At 42.5% G+C, this 24,756-nt stretch overlaps 1 protein-coding gene across 6 annotated transcripts in view; it reads right to left on the reverse strand.

The window, feature by feature from the left end:
* gab1 (GRB2-associated binding protein 1) overlaps positions 1–24,756 on the reverse strand; it is a 281,418-nt gene that overhangs the window by 24,435 nt on the left and 232,227 nt on the right. For 4 of the 6 annotated variants that reach the window (XM_070872027.1, XM_070872044.1, XM_070872017.1 and 1 more), the window contains 2 exons: positions 19,073–19,159; positions 2,045–2,646 (listed from right to left, as the gene is read on the reverse strand). In XM_070872027.1, the coding sequence (XP_070728128.1) occupies positions 2,045–2,646; positions 19,073–19,159 (689 nt within the window). The remainder of the gene's footprint in view (positions 1–2,044; positions 2,647–19,072; positions 19,160–24,756) is intronic. The other 2 variants (XM_070872052.1, XM_070872036.1) reach the window with 1 other exon arrangement.

The following is a 24,756-nucleotide window of genomic DNA, read 5'->3' on the forward strand; positions in this document are numbered from 1 at the left end:
AATTACATAAAGAGAAGTTTAAAAAAGGGTGCGAGGGGCTGGAATATTTTGCACAGAAAGTACTTCCTATTGAGTAGGTTGGCCTCCCACAATTTACCCGATGTAAACTAGAGGTGATCCAAAACTCGGCTGCCCGCGTCCTAACTCCACCAAGTCCCGCTCACTGACCTACATTGGCTTCTGGTTAAGCAAAGCCTTGGTTTCAAAATTCTCATCCTTATTTTCAAATCCCTTCATGGCCTCACCCCTCCCTATCTCTAATCTCCTCCAGCCCCACAACACCTCCCCCCTCCCCCACCCCGAGATGTCTGCGCTCCTCTAATTCTGCCCTCCTGAGCTACCCTGATTATAATCGCTCAACCATTGGCGGCCGTGCCTTCTGTTGCCTAGGCCCTAAGCTCTGGAACTCCCTGTCTAAACCTCTCCGCCTATCTACCTCTCTTTCTTCCTTCACAGAGTGCTATGGAGGCTGGGTCATTGAATATATTTAAGGCGGAGATAGACAGATTTTTGAGCGATAAGTGAATAAAGAGTTATGGGGAGCAGGCAGGGAAGTGGAGTTGAGTCCATGATCAAATCAGCCATGACCTTATTAAATGGCGCAGCAGGCTCAAAGGGCCAAATGGCCTACTCCTGCTCCTATTTCTTATGCTAAGATGTTTCTTAAAACTTACCTTTTCGACCAAGTTTTTGGTCACCTGCGCTAATTTCATCTTATGCGGCTCTGTGTCAAATTTTTATCGCATAATACTCCTGTGAAGCACCTTGGGATGTTTCACTACGTTAAAAGGTGCTATATAAATACAAGTTGTTGTTTAATAGCAATTAATGGTCATTTGTGGACGCACACCTGGCTGGCTTAGCTCCAGAATATAGGTGGCAGAAGTGCCTTAAACTTTAACCAGGTTAGAAGGTAAGTTGCTGATAAAGGGAATTAAAAACAAAGCAAAACTGAAGAAAGTAAATCCTCATATAAGCGGTTCCATGAGGTTCCATCCCATGCATTAGAACTCTAGAACTACAACATGGTTCCCTGTTCCACAGAATTGACATTTGTACTTGCTGGGAGCACAATAGGCCCCAGACAATATGTGCTGGAGTTGCTAATGGACAAGCCCAGACATGCACTCAGCTCAATGTAGAGATTTGACTTGCATATCCCTCTCCAGAAACTCTGAAAATATCTGTACATGTTAAGATAGTGTCATGACAGTCAGGCAAATATATTTGGTGCTTTACAGTAGGCTAGGTCAGCAGGTGATCATCAGCTTTGCATTTTATATAGTCAAGTACGCTTTAATAAAGAAAGCAATTTCCACCGGTTTTTAACCTTTTTTAAAATTATGAATTTATTATAAAAATAGGTTAATACTGAAAAGGTACCTCCTTCGAACAATGGAATTTTCACTTTCAGGACTGCTATTCACTCCATGAACAAGCCAATCAGAAGGGTATTTGAGAGTATGGATATCCAGGCACACCTGATCACTAGAATTCCTCATGCCACTAAATATTATTCCCAAATCATTTTCCTGGACATGTACAAACTTGTCAGTGTGCACTAGCTTTTGACTTCTTGGATTGTCCTTTAGCTCACAAATTCATATTTTCAGAAAATGTTCTTCCCTCAAACCTACTTTTCTCTCCATCTCATCTAAAGATATTATTGAGTAAGCAAAATTGCATGGGCTCCCAGTGCCCTCCAGGGTTATTACTGATTCATGAGTCTCAACAACAAATGTTAAGATTATTCAACCGTAGAGGGAATCACATCAAGCCCAATCCTGTCCCCACCTGACACACACACACACTTTCCAGGAGGGGCATTGTATATCGATCAGGGCAGGAAGCTGCTTTACTTTTCCTCTCACTAACCCTGGAGCAGTGAAGCTAATTGTAGCACTCTTATTACAATCCCAGCTGAGACCAGCTATCTCAGCACAGCCTGGCAATTGAACCTGGGGTCTTCTTGGTCTTAATAATTCAATGGATAAACTGAGGGAGCAGAGAAAGGATAGTTACTTACACAAGTCACTGAACTGACCTTTTCTTAGCCAATGGCCTTCCACAGTGCCAATGGTATTGCTTCGAAGAGCTTTGCCGGACGTAGGAACGCTGTAATTAGTATCGGCCTCGGAGGATGATCGAGGTACACAATAGGTCTCCACTGGGGAACGGTCATGAGATAAAGAAGGTTTTGGTGGGCGAGGAGGAGGAACATCTGGTATAGGTTCCAACTTTGAGCAACTTTGACTCAGGGTCCCCTCTACAGAAGATCGTGGAATCTGATAAGTACCTCCAGGTGTTGGAGGAATGTCGTAACAGACAGACATCTGTCTGATTTGATTCTCTACACCAGATATCCGTGAGGGTGTATTAAATATGTATAAATCTCCTTCACTATCAGCAGTCGATGGAGAGCAAGTTCCAGCAATTATGTCTTGAGAATAACTCCTTGGCAGGTTGTAAAGATTTGAATCTGTGGACGTGGAAGTAACTCTGGGTGGGGGAGAATCATAAAAGCTCTGTGAGAAGAAGCCGTTCACAGCCTGTTTCGATGCAGGAGGTGCTGGGGGCTTGTGTGAAGGTACATTGTCATTGCAATCAGTTTCTGATGAGGTGGACTTCAAAGAATCTGCGTGCAACCTGAAAAATAAATCAGAACACTTCAGAAACTGTTTCCCACACCAGTGCCATTAGAAATGTAGAATTAAGTGATCAGTGCAAATCAATAGTCTCCAATTAGTTGCCTTTGGTGGAAATTGATTTTACGGAGCAATTTAGCAACCCCAACTTTTCTTTTGGCCAGCTTCAGAATCTATGGATTAGAATACTTAGCTGTACTTTTGTAATTGTTTCGAATAATTTCAAGGGAATGATATTAAGGGCATGCCTTCAGTGGTAGCCTGCTGATCTCACCCGCTTCTAATTTAACGATTTGTGAAAGAAATGATGAGGCTGCTAAAAGTACACACACCAACCAGCAGACAAGTGAAAGTAAATCCACTGAACGCCAACATGCAGACAAGAAATTTTACATTTAAACTTCAAATAAAATTCCAGTGCTTCAACATAAGAAATTTTCACCCAGAGGTAAACCAGATTGAGATTCCACCTTCCATAAACCTCAGCTCATCCAAAACTCTGCTACCCCTGTCCTATCCTGCACCAAGTCCCACTCATCCATCACCCCTGTCTTTGCCAATCTATATTGGCTCCCCCAATGCCTCAAGTTTAAAATTCTCATCCTGGTGTTTAAATTCCTCTGTGGCTTCATTCCCCCTATCTCCTTCAGTGGTACAACCCTCTGCTCCTCTCAGACTCTGGCATCTTGTGCATTCCCGCCTCCCTTTGCATCATCGGCAGATGTGCCCTAAGCCATCTAAGTCCTACACTCTGAAATTCCCTCCCTAAACTACTCTGCCTCGTGCCTCGTGCTACCTCCCTCTCTTCCTTTAATACCTTCTTAAAACACACCTCTCTGACCAAGCTTCTGGTCACTCCTCCTAATATCTGAGTCTCTGACTTGATGTCCATTTTTCCTTACACCTCTGTGAAGTGCCTTGGTATGGTTTTCTCTGTTAAAGACACTAAATAAATGTAAGTTGTTAAAAAACCAATCTACTTTGTCGCTAAGCTCTGTACACATGCACCACTGATTTCACTTTTTTGTCGATTATTACTACTTGCATTGTCACAAGAAATGGATTATAACATTCAGTACCATCATTTCATTCTTTTAGATCTACCTCTCTCTTTAGAACAAAAGCTCTGTACTTCTGTGTGTTTGGATTATTTGCCATGGAGTAGCAACATTCATTATAAAGGCCAGTTTTGTGTGCTCAAATTATAAAAATGACAAATAAGCCATAAAGATCATACAACATAGATTCATCAGGATGGTATCGAAGATGAGCAAAAATTGAGAGATATTGCGACTATTTACACTGGAACAAAGTAGGTTAAGTGGAAATTTAAAAGATTTAAAAAATAATGATGACGGGTTTTGATAAGGTGAATCTGGTTGGAGAATCAGTGACAAGCAATCACCAATTTTAAATGGTCACTAAGAGGGCAAGAAGCGAGGTTAGGAAAAGTTTCTTTATACAGAGTTGTTGGAATGCTGTTGCCACAGGCAAGAGTTGAGACAGAAATTATTGTATCTTTTCAGGGAAAAATGGTTTAACATTTGAAGTAGCATAGAATGCAGGGATATGGGAAGAGAGCAGGACAATGGATTGGTTTTGGAGCAAAGAATAGTCTAATGAAAATAAACTCTTATCGTATCTTTCAACATGTAGAGCACTACTGCTTCTGCCACCCCAAAGTTTCAAATTTGCACAATTGTGTGTGTAATTCCACCACACTTCATTTTTTTTTAAAAAAGCAACAGTCTTACTCATAAAAATTAAACCGATCTTTCCTGTACCATGGGGGAGGAAAACACATCACCGGTACAGATTACATGTTTCTCAGTAAGTTTGAATAGTACTTTAACAATGCCAATTTTGAACATGCATAACAAAAGGTTATAAAAACAGAAAATGCTGGAAATACTCAGCAGATCAGGCAGCATCTGTGGAGAGAGAAACAGAGTTAAAGTTTCAGGTCGATGACCTTTCATCAGAACTCACGACGAAAGGCCATCGGCCTGAAACGTTAATGCTGTTTCTCTCTCCACAGATGCTACCTGACCTGCTGAGTATTTCCAGCATTTTCTGTTTTTACTTCAGATTTCCAGCATCCGCAGTATTTTGATTTTGTAATAAAGAGAGTTGCTGGGCAGGCCACTAAGTTTATTTATTTTTTAAATGACACATGGCTGGAAATATTGACTGCATACAAGAATAAAGTGAACACCAATACTGGAAAATGTTACAAGTCAGTCTGCTGCTGCAATCAACTGCATGGTCCAACATTTTCAGATTACATAGATTTTTCCACACCATCTGAAAATGTACATCAATTTTGCTTTAATCAATACAAGTGCCACGCTTGAAAATATGCAAACTATTTGAAGCACATACAATGGCACTGGAAACAAGAGTCCATTTTAATAATGACGGCAATCATAATACTAGGAGTAATACAGCATTTCTAGTTTAAAAAAAGTAAAAGTTCTTTCTAACAAGGTGTTTGATCATCAATAAATTTAACTGAAATTGGTTTTACAGCTAGTGCTACAGACAGAAGTACCATTGTTAATGATGTCTTGGGCTTTGGCACTTTGCTCTTAAAGCAATATTGCAGAACAACAGAATCTGATTCCAACTTGGGTGATAATAAAAAAAAATACATCATAGGTCAGGTGACTCTTGCATTAATTTTCATGCTTCTGCCTTTGCTAAAAGTAGCTCTTGAAAATAATCTAATGGATCTTGTTCCATAATGAAAATGCATATCTTTATTATTCATGTAAAATTAAAAGAAGAAACGGTAATCTTGCATCATGTGAGTTTAAACAAGATTTGTCTGGCCCTTCAGTGTTCTATGTTAGACACATTCTGGCCCAAGGTCCATAATATTGCACAGCAGTGATTTAAGGACAGTGAATTAAAGTTGCTTGCTTGACTGGAGTTTCTGACATGGAGAGTGAGGAGAAGAAAGGATTAAAAAAGTTAATTAAAAGTTTACATCTATAATTCACTAATACTTTATGCAAGAACATTTGTACACCTGTCAGACTGCACTGCAGTATTTTCATAGAAAAACAAAGTTGGAAACTCATAGCTGGTCAGTCAGAATCTGTGGAGAGAACAGACAAGTTAATGTTTTAGGCGTGGACCCTTCTTCACCTGAAACACTAATTTTAATCGGTTCTCTCCACAGATGCTGACTGACTGAGTCTTTCCAGCATTTTCTGTTTTTGTTTCAGTTTTCTTTTTATTCACATTTTCAAAGAGTTTGATCCAAACAAAAACAGAAATTTGTTCTGAAGGTAATGAGAAAATTGATTCACCTCACTTTTAGTAAATATATGCTTAAATCCAGTAACAACTGCCAGAATGGTTAATAAATTCCAGTTTCAAAAGCCTAACTCTGTCTCCTGCAGCTAATATACTACTATAAATCTCAACTTTTGGTAACTGCAACAACAACCTTTAATTGTACCAATATTGTAGATGGCCCTTTATAAGTATTGCAAAAATACTTAACTGGAATTTGGGGCTAATTGTCAACTTTTGAAATTGTCAGGTTCTCACGAATAATCTATACCTTAATCTACCCACACGCGCACAACTTGCTCATTCATAATTTTTACATGTAGGATAATTCAGTGGTCACCTTGTAACAAAACAACTTGCATCAATAGATTTGTGTGTGTTTCTGTAGTTCAAATGAAAAGTTATGAGCTAAAAAAAGGGCCAAAAATAAAAGTAAACTATGCATCTTTGAAAACCTTATCAAAGCATCCTTATGAGTCTCACCTTCATGCAGGTTTCTAGTTACCTAACAATTTCGAGGTGTAACTTCTGCATTGGTCAACAAGGTTTTTGCTGCTCAGCGAAAAGCTTCCTGTCGCAACGTTATCAGTATGACTTACACCTTACTACCGCCAAGTTCAAAAGCTGATATATGGATTCACAAATGTTGTCAATCTTCACAATTCTTCATGCTCGAGCCGAATCAGTAATTATTAGCAGCTTGTGTGACCTAGTCTGCACACTAAGTACACAATTATACATATTTTCCAGTAGGGGTCACTGGGTAGCAATCAGTAGCAGGAACAGGGACTGATTTGTCTCATCCCTAACAAAGGGATGCTGAGGTCAAGTGAAAAGCACTGTTCCTGCAGTTTCCATCAGTTATTCTGCAATATACACAAACACCGACACACTATAGAAACATAGAAAATGGTGCAGAAGTAGGCCATTTGGCCCTTCGAGCCTGCACCATCAATAAGATCATGGCTGATCATTCACCTCAGTACCCCTTTCCTGCTCTCTCTCTCCATACCCCATGATCCTGACGATTCAGAAAGATAGGCAAGAAGGGAAAGGAAGTGGGGTAGCTCTGTTAATAAAGGATGATATCAGGGCAGTTGTGAGGGATGATATTGGCTCCAATGAACAAAATGTTGAATCATTGTGGGTGGAGATTAGAGATAGTAAGGGGAAAAAGTCACTGGTCGGCGTAGTTTATAGGCCCCCAAATAATAACTTCATGGTGGGGCGGGCAATAATCAAGGGAATAATGGAGGCATGTGAAAAAGGAACGGCAGTAGTTATGGGGGATTTTAACCTACATATCGATTGGTCAAATCAAATCGCAGGGGGTAGCCTGGAGGAGGAATTCATAGAATGCATACGGGATTGTTTCTTAGAACAGTATGTAACAGAGCCTACAAGGGAACAAGCCATTTTGGATCTGGTCCTGTGTAACGAGACAGGAAAAATAAACGATCTCCTCGTAAAAGATCCTCTCGGAATGAATGATCACAATATGGTTGAATTTGTAATACAGATTGAGGATGAGGAAGTTGTGTCAGAAATGAGCGTACTATGCTTAAACAAAGGGGACTACAGTGGGATGAGGGCAGAGTTGGCTAAAGTAGACTGGAAACAAGGACTAAACGGTGGCACAATTGAGGAACAGTGGAGGACTTTTAAGGAGCTCTTTCATAATGCGCAACAAAAATATATTCCAGTGAAAAAGAAGGGCGGCAAGAGAAGAGATAACCAGCTGTGGATAACCAAGGAAATAAAGGAAAGTATCAAATCAAAGACCAATGCGTATAAGGTGGCCAAGGTTAGTGGGAAACTAGAAGATTGGGAAAATTTTAAGCAACAGCAAAGAATGACTAAAAAAGCAATAAAGAAAGGGAAGATAGATTACGAAGGTAAACTTGCGCAAAACATAAAAACAGATAGTAAAAGCTTTTACAGATATATAAAACGGAAAAGAGTGACTAAAGTAAATGTTGGTCCCTTAGATGATGAAAAGGGGGATTTAATAATGGGAAATGTGGAAATGGCTGAGACATTAAACAATTATTTTGCTTCCGTCTTCACAGTGGAAGACACAAAAACCATGCCAAAAATTGCTGGTCATAGGAATGTGGGAAGGGAGGACCTTGAGATGATCACTATCACTAGGGAGGTAGTGCTGGAAAGACTAATGGGACTGAAGGTAGACAAGTCCCCTGGTCCTGATGAAATGCATCCCAGGGTATTAAAAGAGATGGCGGAAGTTATAGCAGATGCATTTGTTATAATCTACCAAAATTCTCTATACTCTGGGGAGATACCAGCGGATTGGAGAGCAGCTAATGTAACGCCTCTGTTTAAAAGAGGGGGCAGGCAAAAGGCAGGTAACTATAGGCCGGTTAGTTTAACATCTGTAGTGGGGAAAATGCTTGAAACTATCATTAAGGAAGAAACAGCGGGACATCTGGATCGGAATAGTGCAATCAAGCAGGCGCAGCATGGATTCATGAAAGGGAAATCATGTTTAACTAATTTACTGGAATTCTTTGAGGATATAACAAGCATGGTGGATAGAGGTGTACCGATGGATGTGGTGTATTTAGATTTCCAAAAGGCATTCGATAAGGTGCCACACAAAAGGTTACTGCAGAAGATAAAGGTACGCGGAGTCAGAGGAAATGTATTAGCATGGATAGAGAATTGGCTGGCGAACAGAAAGCAGAGAGTCAGGATAAATGGGTCCTTTTCCGGTTGGAAATCAGTGGTTAGTGGTGTGCCACAGGGATCAGTACTGGGACCACAACTGTTTACAATATACATAGATGACCTAGAAGAGGGGACAGAGTATAGTGTAACAAAATTTGCAGATGACACTAAGATTAGTGGGAAAGCGGGTTGTGTAGAGGACTGAGAGAGGCTGCAAGGAGATCTGGATAGGTTAAGCGAATGGGCTAAGGTTTGGCAGATGGAATACAATGTCGGAAAGTGTGAGGTCATCTACCTTGGAAAAAAAAACAGTAAAAGGGAATATTATTTGAATGGGGAGAAATTACAACATGCTGCGGTGCAGAGGGACCTGGGAGTCCTTGTGCATGAATCCCAAAAGGTTAGTTTGCAGGTGCAGCAGGTAATCAGGAAGGCGAATGGAATGTTGGCCTTCATTGCGAGAGGGATGGAGTACAAAAGCAGGGAGGTGTTGCTGCAACTGTATAAGGTATTGGTAAGGCCGCACCTGGAGTACTGCGTGCAGTTTTTGTCACCTTACTTAAGGAAGGATATACTAGCTTTGGAAGGGGTACAGAGACGATTCACTAGGCTGATTCCAGAAATGAGGGGGTTACTTTATGATGATAGATTGAGTAGACTGGGTCTTTACTCCTTGGAGTTCAGAAAGATGAGGGATGATCTTATAGAAACATTTAAAATAATAAAAGGGATCGACAAGATAGAGGCAGAGAGGTTGTTTCCATTGGTGGGGGAGACTAGAACTAGGGGGCACAGCCTCAAAATACGGAGGAGCCAATTTAAAACCGAGTTGAGAAAGAATTTCTTCTCCCAGAGGGTTGTGAATCTGTGGAATTCTCTGCCCAAGGAAGCAGTTGAGGCTAGCTCATTGAATGTTTTCAAGTCAAAGATAGATAGATTTTTAAGCAATAAGGGAATTAAGGGTTACGGGGAGCAGGCGGGTAAGTGGAGCGGAGTCCACGACCAGATCAGCCATGATCTTATTGAATGGTGGAGCAGGCTCGAGGAGCTAGATGGCCTACTCCTGTTCCTAATTCTTATGTTCTTATGATCCCGTTAGCCGTAAGGGCCATATCTAACTCTCCCTTGAATAAAGCCAATGAACTGGCATCAACAACTCTCTGCGGTAGGAAATTCCACAGGTTAACAACTCTCTGAGAAGAAGTTTCTCCTCATCTCAGTCCTAAATGGCTTACCCCTTATTCTTAGACTACATTCCCTGGTTCTGGACTTCCCCAACATCAGGAACATTCTTTCTGCATCTAACCTGTCCAGTCCCGTCAGAATTTTATATGTTTCTATGAGATCCCCTCTCATCCTTCTAAACTCCAATGAATACAGGCCCAGTCGATCCAGTCGCTCATATGTCAGTCCTGCCATTCCGGGAATCTGTCTGGTGAACCTTCGCTGCACTCCCTCAATAGCAAGAACGTCCTTCCTCAGACTAGGAGACCAAAACCGAACACAATATTTCAGGTGAGGCCTCACTAAGGCCCTGTACAACTGCAGTAAGATCTCCCTGCTCCTATACTCAAATCCCCTAGCTATGAAGGCCAACATACCATTTGCTTTCTTCACAACCTGCTGCACCTGCATGCCAAATTCAATGACTGATGTACCATGACACCCAGGTCTCGTTGCACCTCCCCTTTTCCTAATCTGCCGCCATTCAGATAATTTTCTGCCTTCGTGTTTTTGCCACCAAAGTGGATAACCTCACATTTATCCACATTATACTGCATCTGTCACGCGTTTGCCCACTCACCTAACTTGTCCAAGTCACCCTGCAAACTTTTAGCGTCCTCCTCACAGTGTCATCTGCAAACTTGGAGATATTACACTCAATTCCTTCATCCAAATCATTAATGTAAATTGTAAATAGCTGGGGTCCCAGCACTGAGCCCTGCAGCACACCACTAGTCACTGTCTGCCATTATGAAAAGGACCCGTTTATCCCGATTCTCTGCTTTCTGTCTGCCAACCAGTTCTCTATCCACATCAGTACATTACCCCCAATACCATGTGCTTTAATTTTGCACACCAATCTCTTGTGTGGGACCTTGTCAAAAGCCTTTTGAAAGTCCAAATACACCACATCCACTGGGTCTCCCTTGTTCACTCTACCAGTTACATCCTCAAAAAATTCTAGATTTGTCAAGCAGGATTTCCCTTTCATAAATCCATGCTGACTTGGACCGATCCTGTCACTGCTTTCTAAATGTGCTGCTATTTCATCTTTAAATGATTCCAACATTTTCCCCACTACTGATGTCAGGCTAACCGGCCTATAATTACCCATTTTCTCTCTCCCTCCTTTCTTAAAAAGTGGTGTTACATTAGCTACCCTCTAGTCCATAGGAACTGATCCAGACTTGGAAAATGATCACCAATGCATCCACTATTTCTTGGGCTACTTCCTTAAGTACTCTGGGATGCAGACTATCAGGCCCGGGGATTTTATCGGCCTTCAATCCCATCAATTTTCCTAACACCATTTCCTGCCTAATAAGGATTTCCTTCAGTTCCTCCTTCTCACTGGACCCTCGGTCCCTTAGTATTTCCGGAAGGTTATTTGTGTCTTCCTTCGTGTATATATCATCATCATGGGGGTTCCTCGAACGAGGATGACTTGCTTCCGCACCAAAAGGGATGAGTTCACAGATGTTTCAATGAAGGACCCGATATTCCAGTCCTAAACTCCAATTGAAAGGGTGGAAAATGTCTGTGCGTGGATTTTCTTTAACGTGTGGTGGCTGGCCACCACATGAACTTGACAGAGCTAGGCCTTTATCCAGTGGCAAGGGTTAACCATATTATATACACACACACACACAGTATATATACCCAAGTACATAACATAAGAAATAAGAACAGGAGTAGGTCATTTGGCCCCTTGAGCCTGCTCTGCTATTCAATAAGATCATGGCTGATCTGATCTTGTCCTCAACTCCACTTCCCTGCCTGCTCCCCATAACCCTCAACTCCCTCATCATTCAAAAATCTGTCTATCTCCACTTTAAATATATTCAATGACCCAGCCTCCACAGCTCTTTGGAGTGGAGAACTCCAAAGATTCACAACCCTCTACGTACACAGTATATATGTATATGTGTGTATATATGTATGTATATGTATGTGTATAAATGTATATTATACACACATACACATATATAGATACAGGGTCCTACCATCTCATAGCTTCCTTTCCCTTACAAACAGCAGTCCTTGAACAATCCAAATTCCAAACACCTTTTAATGCACATAACACAAAGCACATCTTTCAGCTCTTCAACTCTCAGCCTCTTTCAGGGACGATTTCCCTTGAACCTCCCCTATAATGCTTAGCTGACTGGGGAAAGCCTCCACCCTCTCCAGGTGCTCTCATTCCCAGTGCAAGCTATCTTTAAAAGGGAAGGTTCTTATAAAAGGGCCATACCCATCTTGTGGAATCCTGACCCATAATCACCCTGCCTCACACTACCCACACCCCTTCTCCCCACCCACCACCCACCCCAGCATAGAGCCATCGACTTGAGCAGCTTGCACCACGAGCTAGTATGCTTGAGAGAGGGTATTGGCATTCCCATGAGTCCCTCCCGCCCAGTGATCCACCTCAAAATAATAGTGCTAGAGTGACAAAAAAAACACCGGGTAACACGGTGTATTTTGCTTTGTTGGATCGCATCCATTTGAGGAGCATGATCGGTCACGAGGAGAAATTGCCATCCCAGTAGGCAATACCTTAAGATTTTTACAGCTCATTGAATTGATAGGCACTCCTTCTCTACCATAGCGTACTAGTTGAGAGAGTACAGCTGAGGCAATGGTTTGCTAAAGTCTGGGACCCTGAGCACTGCATTAATACACAATGCTTTGTTCAGGTCCCTGAAAGCAGTCTTCGCCTCAGAGATCCATCATACCCTGGTTTGGTGCCTTAGCTTTAGTCAGGTTGGTAAGCGGGGCAGCTTGGGTAGCAAATTCCAGAAGACAGAGTCGGTAGTAACAGACAACACCCAAAAAAGTCCAACATGCTTCATATTCCCCGGTTGGGCAAGGCTTTTATAGCTTCTACTTTGTTAACTTGACGCATCACTATCCCTTCCTCTACAGTGTACCTTAGGTATTTGTTCTCGGACAACCCAAAGTGGCACCTCTCTGGGTTTGCTGTGAGCCCAAATATCCTTAGGATGTCAAATACAGCCTCTACCTTATGTATGTGCGAACCCCAGTCTGTATCATAGATGACGATCCAAGTACGCTGTCGCATACTGGGTATGACGCCTCAATACTTGGTTCACGAGTCTTTGGAAGGTATCTGGGGCTCCACACAATCTAAATGGCATGACTGTGTACTAGTCGAGCCCCTCAGGAGCTGCAAGAGCTATTTTCTCTTTCATGGTTTCAAAAGGGATCTGCCAGTATTCTTTGGTCAATTCGAAGGTAAAGAGATAATTGGCCTTCCCCAATCTCTCAGACAACTCATCCCCCCTCAAGGCATCGAATATGAATACCTCATTCAGTTTCCGAAAGTCATTATAGACTTGCCAGTTCCCATCAGGTTTCGGAGCTAAAACAATGGGGCTACTCCTTTCACTATGTGATTCTTCATTCACTCCTAGTCTAAACATCCTTTTAATCTTTTGGTTTACCTCCTTCTGATTGGGTTCTGGGATTCTGTAAGGTCTTACTGTTATGGGCATCCTAGGGGGCGTCACCAAGTCATGGGAGATTGCTCTCTTGGGTTGAAATGTAAATACTTAGTGGTTTTGGTGTACCATGTCCTGAGCCTGCCTATATTGATCCTCAGTCAATTCACTAGAGAGGTGAACTGATCTTTGGTAACTTGCGTTTAGGGCTCCCTATTGGATCCTCCATCACTGCGAGGGCCTCTCTCTCTCTCTTTCTGACTTTATGAGGTGCATGTGGTAGATCTGCTCAGGCTTCCTTCAGTGAAGTTGCCTGATACAATACACCTGGCCCACCATCTCTATAAGCTTATAAGGTCCCTATCACTGGGCAAGGAGCTTGATTTCAGGTGTGGAGACAATGATCATAACACGGTTGCCTGGTCAGAATCTCCTGACCGCAGTCTCATTATACTGGGCTCTCTAGTTTTCCTGCACCTGCTCTAACTGAGCTCTCACTTTAGGAGTAACGGCTTCCAGCGCCTCCCTCATCTTCACTATGTGTTAAACAATATTTTTGGAGGGACTGTTTTGTACCCTCCCATTCCTCTTTAGCGATATCAAGGATTCCAAAAGGCTGGCGCCCATACAGCAACTTAAACGGCGGAAATTCTAGAGGACTGGGGCACCTCCCCAACTGCAAACATGAAATATGACAGTAGCGTAAACCAGTTTTTTCATCCTTTTCCCAAACCTTTTTCTAGCATTCTCGAGGGTTCCATTGAGGAAGCTCGCCACAAGGTTTGAGAAGGGTGCTCTGAGATCCTTGGAGTCTTGATGTGGAGCAGATCTTTCATCAGTTTGGACACAAAGGGAATACCCATATGTCCATTAAGACCTCCTTTGGGACCCCCAGCTTGGTGAACATCTTCACTAATTCACCCGCTAGGGTTTTAGAGGTTGTATTCCTTAGTGGAATCGCTTCAGGATATTTCGTGGCATAGTCAACCACTAATTAAATATACTGATGTTCTTGTGCTAACCTCTACAGTGGTCCCACTTGGTCCATATCATCATCATCATAGGCAATCCCTCGGAATTGAGGAAGACTTGCTTCCACTCCGGAAGTGAGTACTTTGGTGGCTGAACAGTCCAATACACGAGCCACAGACTCTGTCACAGGTGAGATAGATTGTCGTTGAGGGAAGGGGTGGGACTGGCTTGATGCACACTCTTTCAACTGCTTACGCTTGATTTCTGCATGCTCTCGGTGTTGAGACTCGAGGTGCTCAGCGCCCTCCTGGATGCACTTCCTCCACTTTGGGCGGTCTTTGGCAGGGATCTCAGGTGTCAGTGGGGATGTCGCACTTTATCAGGGAGGCTTTGAGGGTGTCCTTGTAACGTTTCCGTTGTCCACCTTTGGCTCGTTTGCCGTGAAGGAGTTCCGAGTAGAGCACTTGCTTTGGGAGTCTTCTGTCTGGCATGTGAACTAGGTGGCCTGCCCAGCAGAGCTGATCGAGTGTGGTCAGTGCTTCAATGGATGTTAGCCTGGACGAGGTGCTGATGTTGGTGCGTCTGTCCTCCCAGGGGATTTGTAGGATCTTGCGGACTCATCGTTGGTGATATTTTTCCAGCAACTTGAGGTGTCTACTGTACATTGTCCATGTCTCTGAGCCATACAGGAGGGCGGGTATTAGTACAGCCCTGTAGACCATGAGCTTGGTGGCAGTTTTGAGGGCCTGGTCTTCAAACACTCTTTTCCTCAGGCGGCCGAAGGCTGCACTGACAGCAGTGTTGGATCTCGTCGTCGATGCCTGCTCTTGTTGATGGGAGGCTCCCGAGGTATGGGAAATGATCCACGGTGTCCAGGGCTGCACCATGGATCTTGATGACTGGGGGGTAGTGCTGTGTGGTGAGGACAGGCTGCTGAAGGACCTTTGTCTTACGGATGTTTAGCGTAAGGCCTATGCTTTCGTACACCTCAGTAAATACGTCAACTATGTCCTGGAGTTCAGCCTCTGTATGTGCGCAGACGCAGGCGTCGTCCGCGTACTGTAGCTCGACAACAGAGGTTGGGGTGGTCTTGGACCTGGCCTGGAGACGGCCCAGGTTGAACAGGTTCCCACTGCTTCTGTAGTTTACTTCCTCTCCAGCTTGTTGACTGTGAGGTGGAGCATGATGGCGAGGAAGATTGAGAAGAGACTTGTGGCAATACGCAGCCCTGTTTGACCCAGGTCCAGACGTGATGCATCCATTGATAAGGATCATGGCCTGCGTGTTTTCATGGAGCAGGCAGAGAATGGTGACGAACTTTTGGGGGCATCTGAAACGGAGGAGGATGCTCCATAGACCCTCGCGGTTGACGGTATCAAAGGCCTTTGTAAGGTCGAAGGCAGCCATGTATAAGGGCTGCCGCTGTTCCCTGCAATTTTTCTAAATCTGTCGCGCTGCAAAAATCATGTCTGTTGTGCCCCGTAGGGGACAAAACCCGCACTGTGACTCCGGGAGGAGTTTCTCGGCCACGGGAAGAAGATGGCTGAGGAGGACTCTAGCGACGACATTCCCAGTGGCTGATCGCAGGGAGATTCCTCTGTAGTTGCCGCAGTCGGACTTATCCCCTTTTTTAAAGATGGTCACGATCACTGCCTCTCTGAGCCCCCCCGGCATGCTCTCCTCCCTCCAGATGAGAAAGATGAGGTCGTGTGTTCGCACCAGCAGTGCCTCTCTGCCATACTTCAATGCCTCAAGCAGGGATTCCATCCGCACCCGTAGCCTTGTTGTTTTTAAGCTGCCTTATGGCTTTTTCTACCTTATGCAGTGTTGGGGTCTTACTGAGGTGGTGGCAGGTAGCATGCTGCGGGATGGAATCGAGAACACTCGAATCAAAGGCAGAGTCTCGATTGAGGAGATCTTCAAAGTGCTCCTCCCAGTGGGCCCTGACTGCCTCAGTGTCCGTGATGAGTGTTTCCCCGTTCTTGACCAGGAGTGGGGTGGGGCCTTGGGAGTTTGGCCCATAGGTGGCCTTGACTGCGGTGAAGAATCCTCGCACATCATGGCGGTCGGCCAGCTGCTGTATCTCCTGTGCTTTCTCCATCCACCACCTGTTCTTTAGGTCCCGAGTTTTTTGTTGAACCTCAGCCTCGAGCCGTCTGTAATGCTATTTTGCTGCTCCCGCATTGGGTTGTTGTTTAAAGCTCAGAAATGCCCTGCGCTTGTGATCTATTAGCTCTTGGATCTCCTGATCATTTTCATCAAACCAGTCCTGGTGTTTCCTGGTTGAGTGACCGATGTCTCTTTGCAGGCACTGGTTATGGAGGCCTGGAGGGCAGACCAAGCGTTGTGGACATTCTGCGTCTCCGGGTCATCAAGGCACGCCAGGTTAGCTGTGAGGCACTGGCTGTATAGGGCTCTCTTAGCTGGGTCCTTAAGTGCTCCAGCATTGACTTTTTTGCGGCACTGCTTCTGCTGCCCCCTCCGCTTTGGGGCTATGTTGATGTCGATGATTGATCGGATTAGATGGTGGTCCATCCAGCAATCGTCGACTCCTGTCATGGCGCGGTTGATGCACACATCCTTGCGATCCCTGGCTCGGACGATGACATAGTCGAGCAGGTGCCAGTGCTTGGAGCGAGGGTATTGCCACGATGCCTTGCATTTGTCCCTCTGGCGGAACAAGGTGTTGCCGATAAGTTCGTGCTCCAGACATTTTGTCAGGAGTAGGGTACTGCTGGAGTTGGCTTTCCCTACTCCCTCTCTCCCTATCACGTCACCCCAGAGGTCTGTGTCCTTGCCAACCCTGTCGTTGAAGTCACCGAGGAGGAACAGTTTGTTGGCCGTGGGGACGCAGGACAAGAACTTTGAGAGGTTGGAGTAAAAACCCTCTTTGACCTCATCTGTTGCATCGAGTGTTGGGGCGTACACAGTGATGACTGTGGTGCACTGGTTCCGGGATAGGGTGAATCGAAGAGTCATGAGGCTTTCGTTAGCCCCGCAGGGGGAGTCTTTGAGGCGGTCAACCAGTTTGTTTTTAATGGCGAAGCCGACTAGGTGCACAGCGATTCTTTCAAAGGGTGTCCTCAATTATTGGGACAGGGACTAATGCAGTGCAATAGTGAGGCCTGGGTCCACACAGTATTTATTTCAGCTCTTCAACTCCTAACCTCTTTCAGGGGCCTACTTCTCTTGAGCCTCCCCTTTTATGCTAAGCTGGCTGGTGAAAGTCTCCTCCCACTCCAGGTGCAATTATCATTAAAAGGGAAGGTTCTTAAAAGGGGCCATGCCCTTCCTCTGGGTTCAGGGCCCTCATCAGCCTGCAACTGACACATATATAAACATACTTATATACATACACACACACATATACAAATATATATTATGCATATAGAACTATACATAGAAATATACATATATGTATAAATATATATGTATAAATATATAAATGTATATAAATATATCTATATAAATATATATATATATAAATGTATATAAATATATATAAATATATCTGTATAAATATATCTATATAAATGTATATAAATGTATCTATATAAATGCATATAAATATATCTGTATAAATATATCTATTATATAAATATATAATTATATAAATATATACACATTAAATGTACACACATATATATTAAATGTACACACATATATATTAAATGTACACACATATATTATACACACGTATACCTATACATGCATACACACACACATATATAGACACACAAATGGCAACTCTTTTTTTTAAATGATTGACTTAATCAGTGTCATTTTTCCACATAACATTCAAAGATAACTCACTCTAATGCCTTATCGAGGAACACTCCCTCAAGTGCACTGGAGTATAAAGCATGCCTTAAAATCATTGGATTTAGCTGTGTTTAATATGCTTATATATGCTTAGTATCAGCTGTGGCTCAGTGGGTAGCACACTCGCCTCTGAGTCAGAAGATTGTGGATTCAAGTCCCACTTCAGGAACTTGAGCACATAAATCTAGGCTGACATTTCAGTGCAGTGCTGAGGGAGCGCTGCACTGTCAGAAGTGCCATCTTTTGGATGAGACATTAAACCGAGGCCCCATCTGCTCTATCAAGATGTAAAAGATCCCATGGCACTATTTCGAAGAACAGCAGCGGAGTTATTCTTGGTATCCTGGACAATATTTATCCCTCAAGCAACATAACAAAAAACAGTTTATCTGGTCATTATCACATTGCTGTTTGTGAGATTTTAATGTGTGCAAATTGGTTGCCGCGTTTCCCACATTACAACAGTGAAAACTGTTACAACAGTACTTAATTGGCTGTAAAGCGCTTTGAGACGTCCAGTGGTTGTGAAAGGTGCTATATTAATGCAAATCTTTCTTTCTTTCTTACTTACCTAAGTATGGAAGTCAGTCAATTCACATAGCAGTCCATTTCAATAAATGAGAGTCGAAGGAGCATATGAAAAATGGTGTAAAGGGACTACATTGGCCAATATTTGATTAAGAATTAAGTACCATGCAAACTCCAGCCAGGATTCAGAATTCACCAAGCATGAGTCCCACACCACACCACAGCCCACAAACTTCTTTGTCAAAGTTTCATAAAATCCACTGTGAGAGAGTTAGTAGGAAGCAGATATATTAAAGTTAGAATTTCAAGCAGTGCAATTTGCAGAGTGGAAAGCCAAACTATTTCTGCCACACAGATCAATCCTGAAATGCTGAGAACTGCAGATGAGCCTACGTTTTCATTTTAGACCCATTTACAGTTTGTTAAACTCACTGGTTGTGAAACGGATGCTTTTTGCTTTCAAAATCTTCCAGTAGAAGATACTCGTCCCCCTCTTCTGTGGCAAAAGATGATGCTCGGCTATTTCACAAACAGAGGAAATGGAAGATGACAACATAACAAAGGCTTGGCGAGATCTAATTACAGAGCTGAATGTAATAAAGAGCTCAATTAAACAGAAGGAAACATTTGCTTGCATGAAAGTGCCATCTTCCACGGAAATGCAGCTGACTATAAAGCAGTGTATTACAAATATAATCAATCTGCAATCTTTTAATTGTGTATATCCTGTCAAATTTTAATTGGCACTAAATATAAACTGAACTATGTGTATAAAAAAAATCAACTGAATAGCTGCTGTATTGTTAATGCTTTAAATGTAATATCCAACATACACTATTAACTTTGTTAAATATTGGCATTGTATTGGTAGCTTACCTTATTACTGTTTCCCTTCAAGGGCACGTGCCTAAAATTCACAAGTGCCATAGATACAAGCAAGCTATAAAAGTCTTTTTCAAGAAAATAATAAATACAAACTTACTGGAAGTCAATTTATTTTGTAAATATTTTCATTCTACATTGAAGTCTACAAGGTGCAGCACGATTTACAAAAGTTTCATGCATCAAAATGGCTTCAACAGCCTTGAAAAATATCTCACTCTAGGTTTGAAATATGATCTCTGATTCAGAGACGGCCAAGTGGAAAAAATGGTAAGCAAATAGACTGAAGTCATGTCAAGAGATCATTGGGTAGATTCTGCAATGATTTAACGCCTTTTCCTTTCACTTTGGGTCTTGTCTGAATCCTGCCCAGTCTGATGGGATGAACGGAGTGTGGGACAGCCTCAACTCAAGTCCAAGCAGGCGTGGGGCCACAGGACAAAACTCCTTGATCTTAGCAATCTTAACCAGTGGCTACAGGAGAGAACATTCCCTTTGTATGCCAAGTGCAACAGAATGGTAAACCTTTATAAATGGGTTTATAATTTTGCTGCCATCTAAGGCAGAGAGATAATCTTCCCCATTGTTGAACAGAGCAGAGGGGGTTTATTTCTGATTTGGCAGTGCTATATAATTTAGGAATACATGATGTAGACAGTGGATTGCATTGATCAGACTAAACATCCCATTGAAGAGAGAAAAAAGTATATTACACTAAATAAATTGAAAAGATCTGTGTAGATAAAGTCCAAAATAGATAGTCTGTACAAATGGTTTTTCCAACATTGTTGATTATGAGAGATGAATATATAATGGATGTTTGCAATCACATATATTTAGTTCACATGATCATTTGCAGCAAAGTTTGACATTTAACAATTAGATATTCAACAGATCATAAACCACAAGTATGGATAAGGAAGGCTACCTGGCCCATCTTGGCTCAAATAAACCCATAGTGTTTCCCATCACTGCATCCAACTGTCAGTTATATGACAATGACTTTGGCTTGGAATTACGCAAGATGCTTCTGGAACATTTGGAAAATTATGATTTGAGCTTTTTTTATTAAAGCAAAGATAGATATATGCAACAAAAAGACTAAATCATATGCGCTCACCATTTAAAAGCGACTCTTTTTAGACTTAAATGCTAATGGAGTGATTACAGGCAAACGTTTAAGACACTAGTGGGCCTTCTGTGGTATTGCTCATGGGTAGTCAAGGGTTTGGAGTCTGGTTTTCAATGTTCAGCTGCTAATCTGACCTAGACCTTCACGGCCAATGCTCCAATGATCAAATTCAAGGAATGGTAACTACGAAGAAACTGCTGAGGTCAGAAAGCAGTTATAAATTTTAGATTCCACATCAGTGTTCTCTTCTCTTTGTAACAATATTGTTTTGCAGTACTTGCATCTGTAACAAATGCATGCTAGATGTAAGACTTTATGACTAGCCGCTGCTCACAGTAGGCCAGAGGAAATAATGTTGTATAAAGGAAAGAACAATGTACCATGTAAAAAACAGGTATTATTCTTCTGCTAAAGTGGAAATATGTGCTATCTTGAAGTTACAAAGTCAATAAGTACTGTTAGGCAAACACTGGGATGATACAGATGTCAATTAAGAGACTCCAGACATCCTGACTCGGTTATTCTGTGTTCCGAGAGGGATCCTTTGAAGAGTGACAGACTTGAGTGTGACATTGATATGTGAAAGAGAAGGAAGGCAAAAAGGAAGGCATATTAAATTATATTAAATATATGATAAAGTAGATAGAAATAGGCTAGTAAATTAAGAAAAAGTCCAGAAAAAATGCATTTTCAGGATATATGTTCTGGTACTGTACTTTTCAGTTGATATTTTTAAACTAAATTGATCCTTCAAATGTTAAACTCACAGTAACATGGTGAGTGAACTTAATATAGATGGATTTCTAAATTATCTTTTGAAACATGAGTTCTATGCATTAAACAATGAAAGCTGCAAAATCACACAGAATATAATAGTTATTACAGATTTGCTTTCTGAGGAATCTAATGCAAGTACATTTCTCAAGTTTTAATGTCCAAGGGTTCATCAGAAAATTTTTAAATCAGAAAAAATGGTGAAGTAATTGAAGAATGCAGGAGTCTCAGACATAGAAACATAGAAAATAGGTGCATGAGCAGGCCATTCAGCCCTTTGAGCCTGCACCGCCATTCAATATGATCATGGCTGATCATGCAACCTCAGTACCCCACCCCTGCCTTCTCTTTATACCCCTTGATCCCTTGAGTCATAAGGGCCACATCTAACTCCCTTTTGAATATGTCCAACGAACTGGACTCAACAACTTTCTGTGGCAGAGAATTCCACAGGTTCACCATTCTCTGGGTGAAAAGGTTTCTCCTCATCTCGGTCCTATATGGCTTCCCCTTATCCTTAGACTGTGACCCCTGGTTCTGGACTTCCCCAACATCGGGAACATTCTTCCTGCATCTAACCTGTCCAGTCCTGTCAGAATGTTATAAGTTTCTATGAGATCCCCTCTCATTCTTCTAAATTCCAGTGAGTATAAGCCTAGACGATCCCATCTTTCCTCATATGTCAGTCCTGCCATCCCGGGAATTAGTCTGGCAAACCTTCGCTGCACACCCTCAATAGTAAGCACGTCCTTCCTCAGATTAGGAGACCAAAACTGCACACAGTACTCAAGGTATGGTCTCACCAAGACCCTGTACAACTGCAGTAAGACCTCTCTGCTCCTATACTCAAATCCCCTCGCTGTGAAGGCCAGCATGTCATTTGCTTTCTTTACTGCCTGCTGTACCTGCATGCCTACCTTCAATGACTGATGTACCATGACACCCAGGTCTCGTTGCACCTCTCCTTTTACTAATCTGTCACCATTCAGCCTGTTTTTGCCACCAAAGTGGATAACCTCACATTTATCCACATTATAATGCATCTGCCATTCATTTGCCCATTCACCTAACCTGTCCAAGTCCCCCTGCAGCCTCTTAGCATCCTCCTCGTAGCTTGCACTGCCACCCAGCTTAGTGTCATCTGCAAACTTGGAGATCTTACATTAAATTCCTTCGTCTAAATCATTAATGTATATTGTAAATAGCTGGGGTCCCAGCACTGAACCCTGCGGCATCCCACTAGTCACTGCCTGCCATTCTGAAAAGGACCAGTTTATTCCCACTCTTTGCTTCCTGTCTGCCAACCAGTTCTCTATCCACGTCAATACATTATCCCCAATACTATGTGCCTCAATTTTGCACACTAATCTCTTGTGTGGGACCTTGTCAAAAGCTTTTTGAAAGTCCAAATACACCACATCCACTGGTTCTCCCTTATCCACTCTACTGGTTACATCCTCAAAAAATTCTAGAAGATTTGTCAAGCATGATTTCCCTTTCATAAATCCAAGCTGACTTGGACCGATCCTGTCACTGCTTTCCAAATGCGCTGCTATTACATCTTTAATAATTGATTCCAGCATTTTCCCCACCCGGACCGATGTCAGGCTAATCGGTCTATAATTCCCTGACAAAATGTGTCAGTAGATAATTCCAATATAAAAGCTTTTCAAAACATTTCTGAAGGCACAATTAAACTTAAACTTGTCAGCTGATGCTCAGTGAGTAGCACATTCACCTCGGAGTCAGAAACTTGTGGGTTCAAGTCCCACTCCAGGAACTTAAGCGTTTAAATCTAGGCTGACACTCCAGTGCAGTGCTGAGGGAGTGCTGCACTGTCGAAGGTGCCACCTTTCGGATGGACATAAAAGATCCCATGGCATTATTCCGAAGAGGAGCAAGGGAGTTACCCCTGGTGTGTGGGACAATATTTATCCCTCAATCAAAATAACAAAAACAGATTATCTGGTCATTATCATATTGCTGTTTGTGGGAGCTTGCTATGCGCAAGTTGGCTGCCGTGTTTCCCACATTGCAACAGTGACTGCACTCTAAAAGTACTTCATTGGCTGTAAAGCGTTTTGAGACATCCGGTGGTCGTGAAAGGCGCTATATAAATGCAAGCCTTTCTTTCTTCTTTCTTTAAACTTGTGTTATATTTTCATTTCTGTGTAATGATAGAAAAATGAACTGAAGCTGAAACCCTAATCCATATCTTTATCACCTAGATGATTAATTTCCCCAGTGCTCTCCTTGAGGACCGCCAACCTTTCAAACTTCACCTGATCCATGGATCCACATCATCTCCTACACCTCAATCATCTCTGGACTGTACAGCCACCTAAGAATTCATGCTAAGAGTGGAAGCAAGTCTTCCTCGATTCCGAGGGACTGCCTAGGATGATGATTTCAAGATCACTAGCCCAGTGCACTCATGACGAACCAACTTCAAGATCCTTCTCCTTGTATTCAAATCCCTCCATGACTTCACTCCATCAAATCAAAATGCCAAGTCAATACATGCACTATCCATTCTTCTGTGCAGATTATTGCTCATCCACCACTCTTTCTGCTACTCCACTAGAGTCCAATCTTTCAGTCACCAGGCCCTTGGCAGCTTTGTTTAGTGGTAGAACACTTGCCTCCGAGTCAGGTGGTCATGATTACAAGCCCTGCTCCAGAACTTGAGTACATAATCTAGGCTGACACTTCAGTACCCCAATGAGGGAATGCTGCATTGTTGGAAGTGTTGTATTTCATGAGATGATTACCTGCCTGTTCAAGTGTACATAAAATATACCTTTGGCACTATCTGAAGAGGAGCAGGAGTATTGCCTTGGTGTCCTGGTCAATATTTAACCCTCAAGCAAAACCACCAAAAACAGATTAACTGATTATTTATCTCACTGCTGTTAGTGGGACCTCAGTGTGCATAAATTGTCTGCTGCATTTGCCTACATTACATCAGTGACTTAAAAAAGTAATTTATTGCCTGTGAAATGCTTTGGGACATTGAAAATGTGAAAGGAGCAATATAAATGCAAGTTCCTTTTTTGCCCTATATAAATCTCTCCTAAAACTTTGTCTTGCGACTTCTCTCCGTACTTTCAAAAGCCTGCAGGACACCCTTCACTTGACTAAGCCTTGTAACAATTTCATAATTACCCTCGGTTATTAAGTGGGTTCTGCTACCACTTGGAGATCTCCTCTCGTACATTAATTTTACTAATTAACCGGGTCTTTTTGAATTCTTTTAGTCAGTTGGTAAGAATCTCACACCCTTAAAGGAAGCAGGCACTTTCCGCTGGGGCCCTCGAGTAATCCCAGT

The sequence above is a fragment of the Pristiophorus japonicus genome, chromosome 2, assembly GCF_044704955.1.
Source record: "Pristiophorus japonicus isolate sPriJap1 chromosome 2, sPriJap1.hap1, whole genome shotgun sequence".
NCBI lineage: Eukaryota > Metazoa > Chordata > Chondrichthyes > Pristiophoridae > Pristiophorus > Pristiophorus japonicus.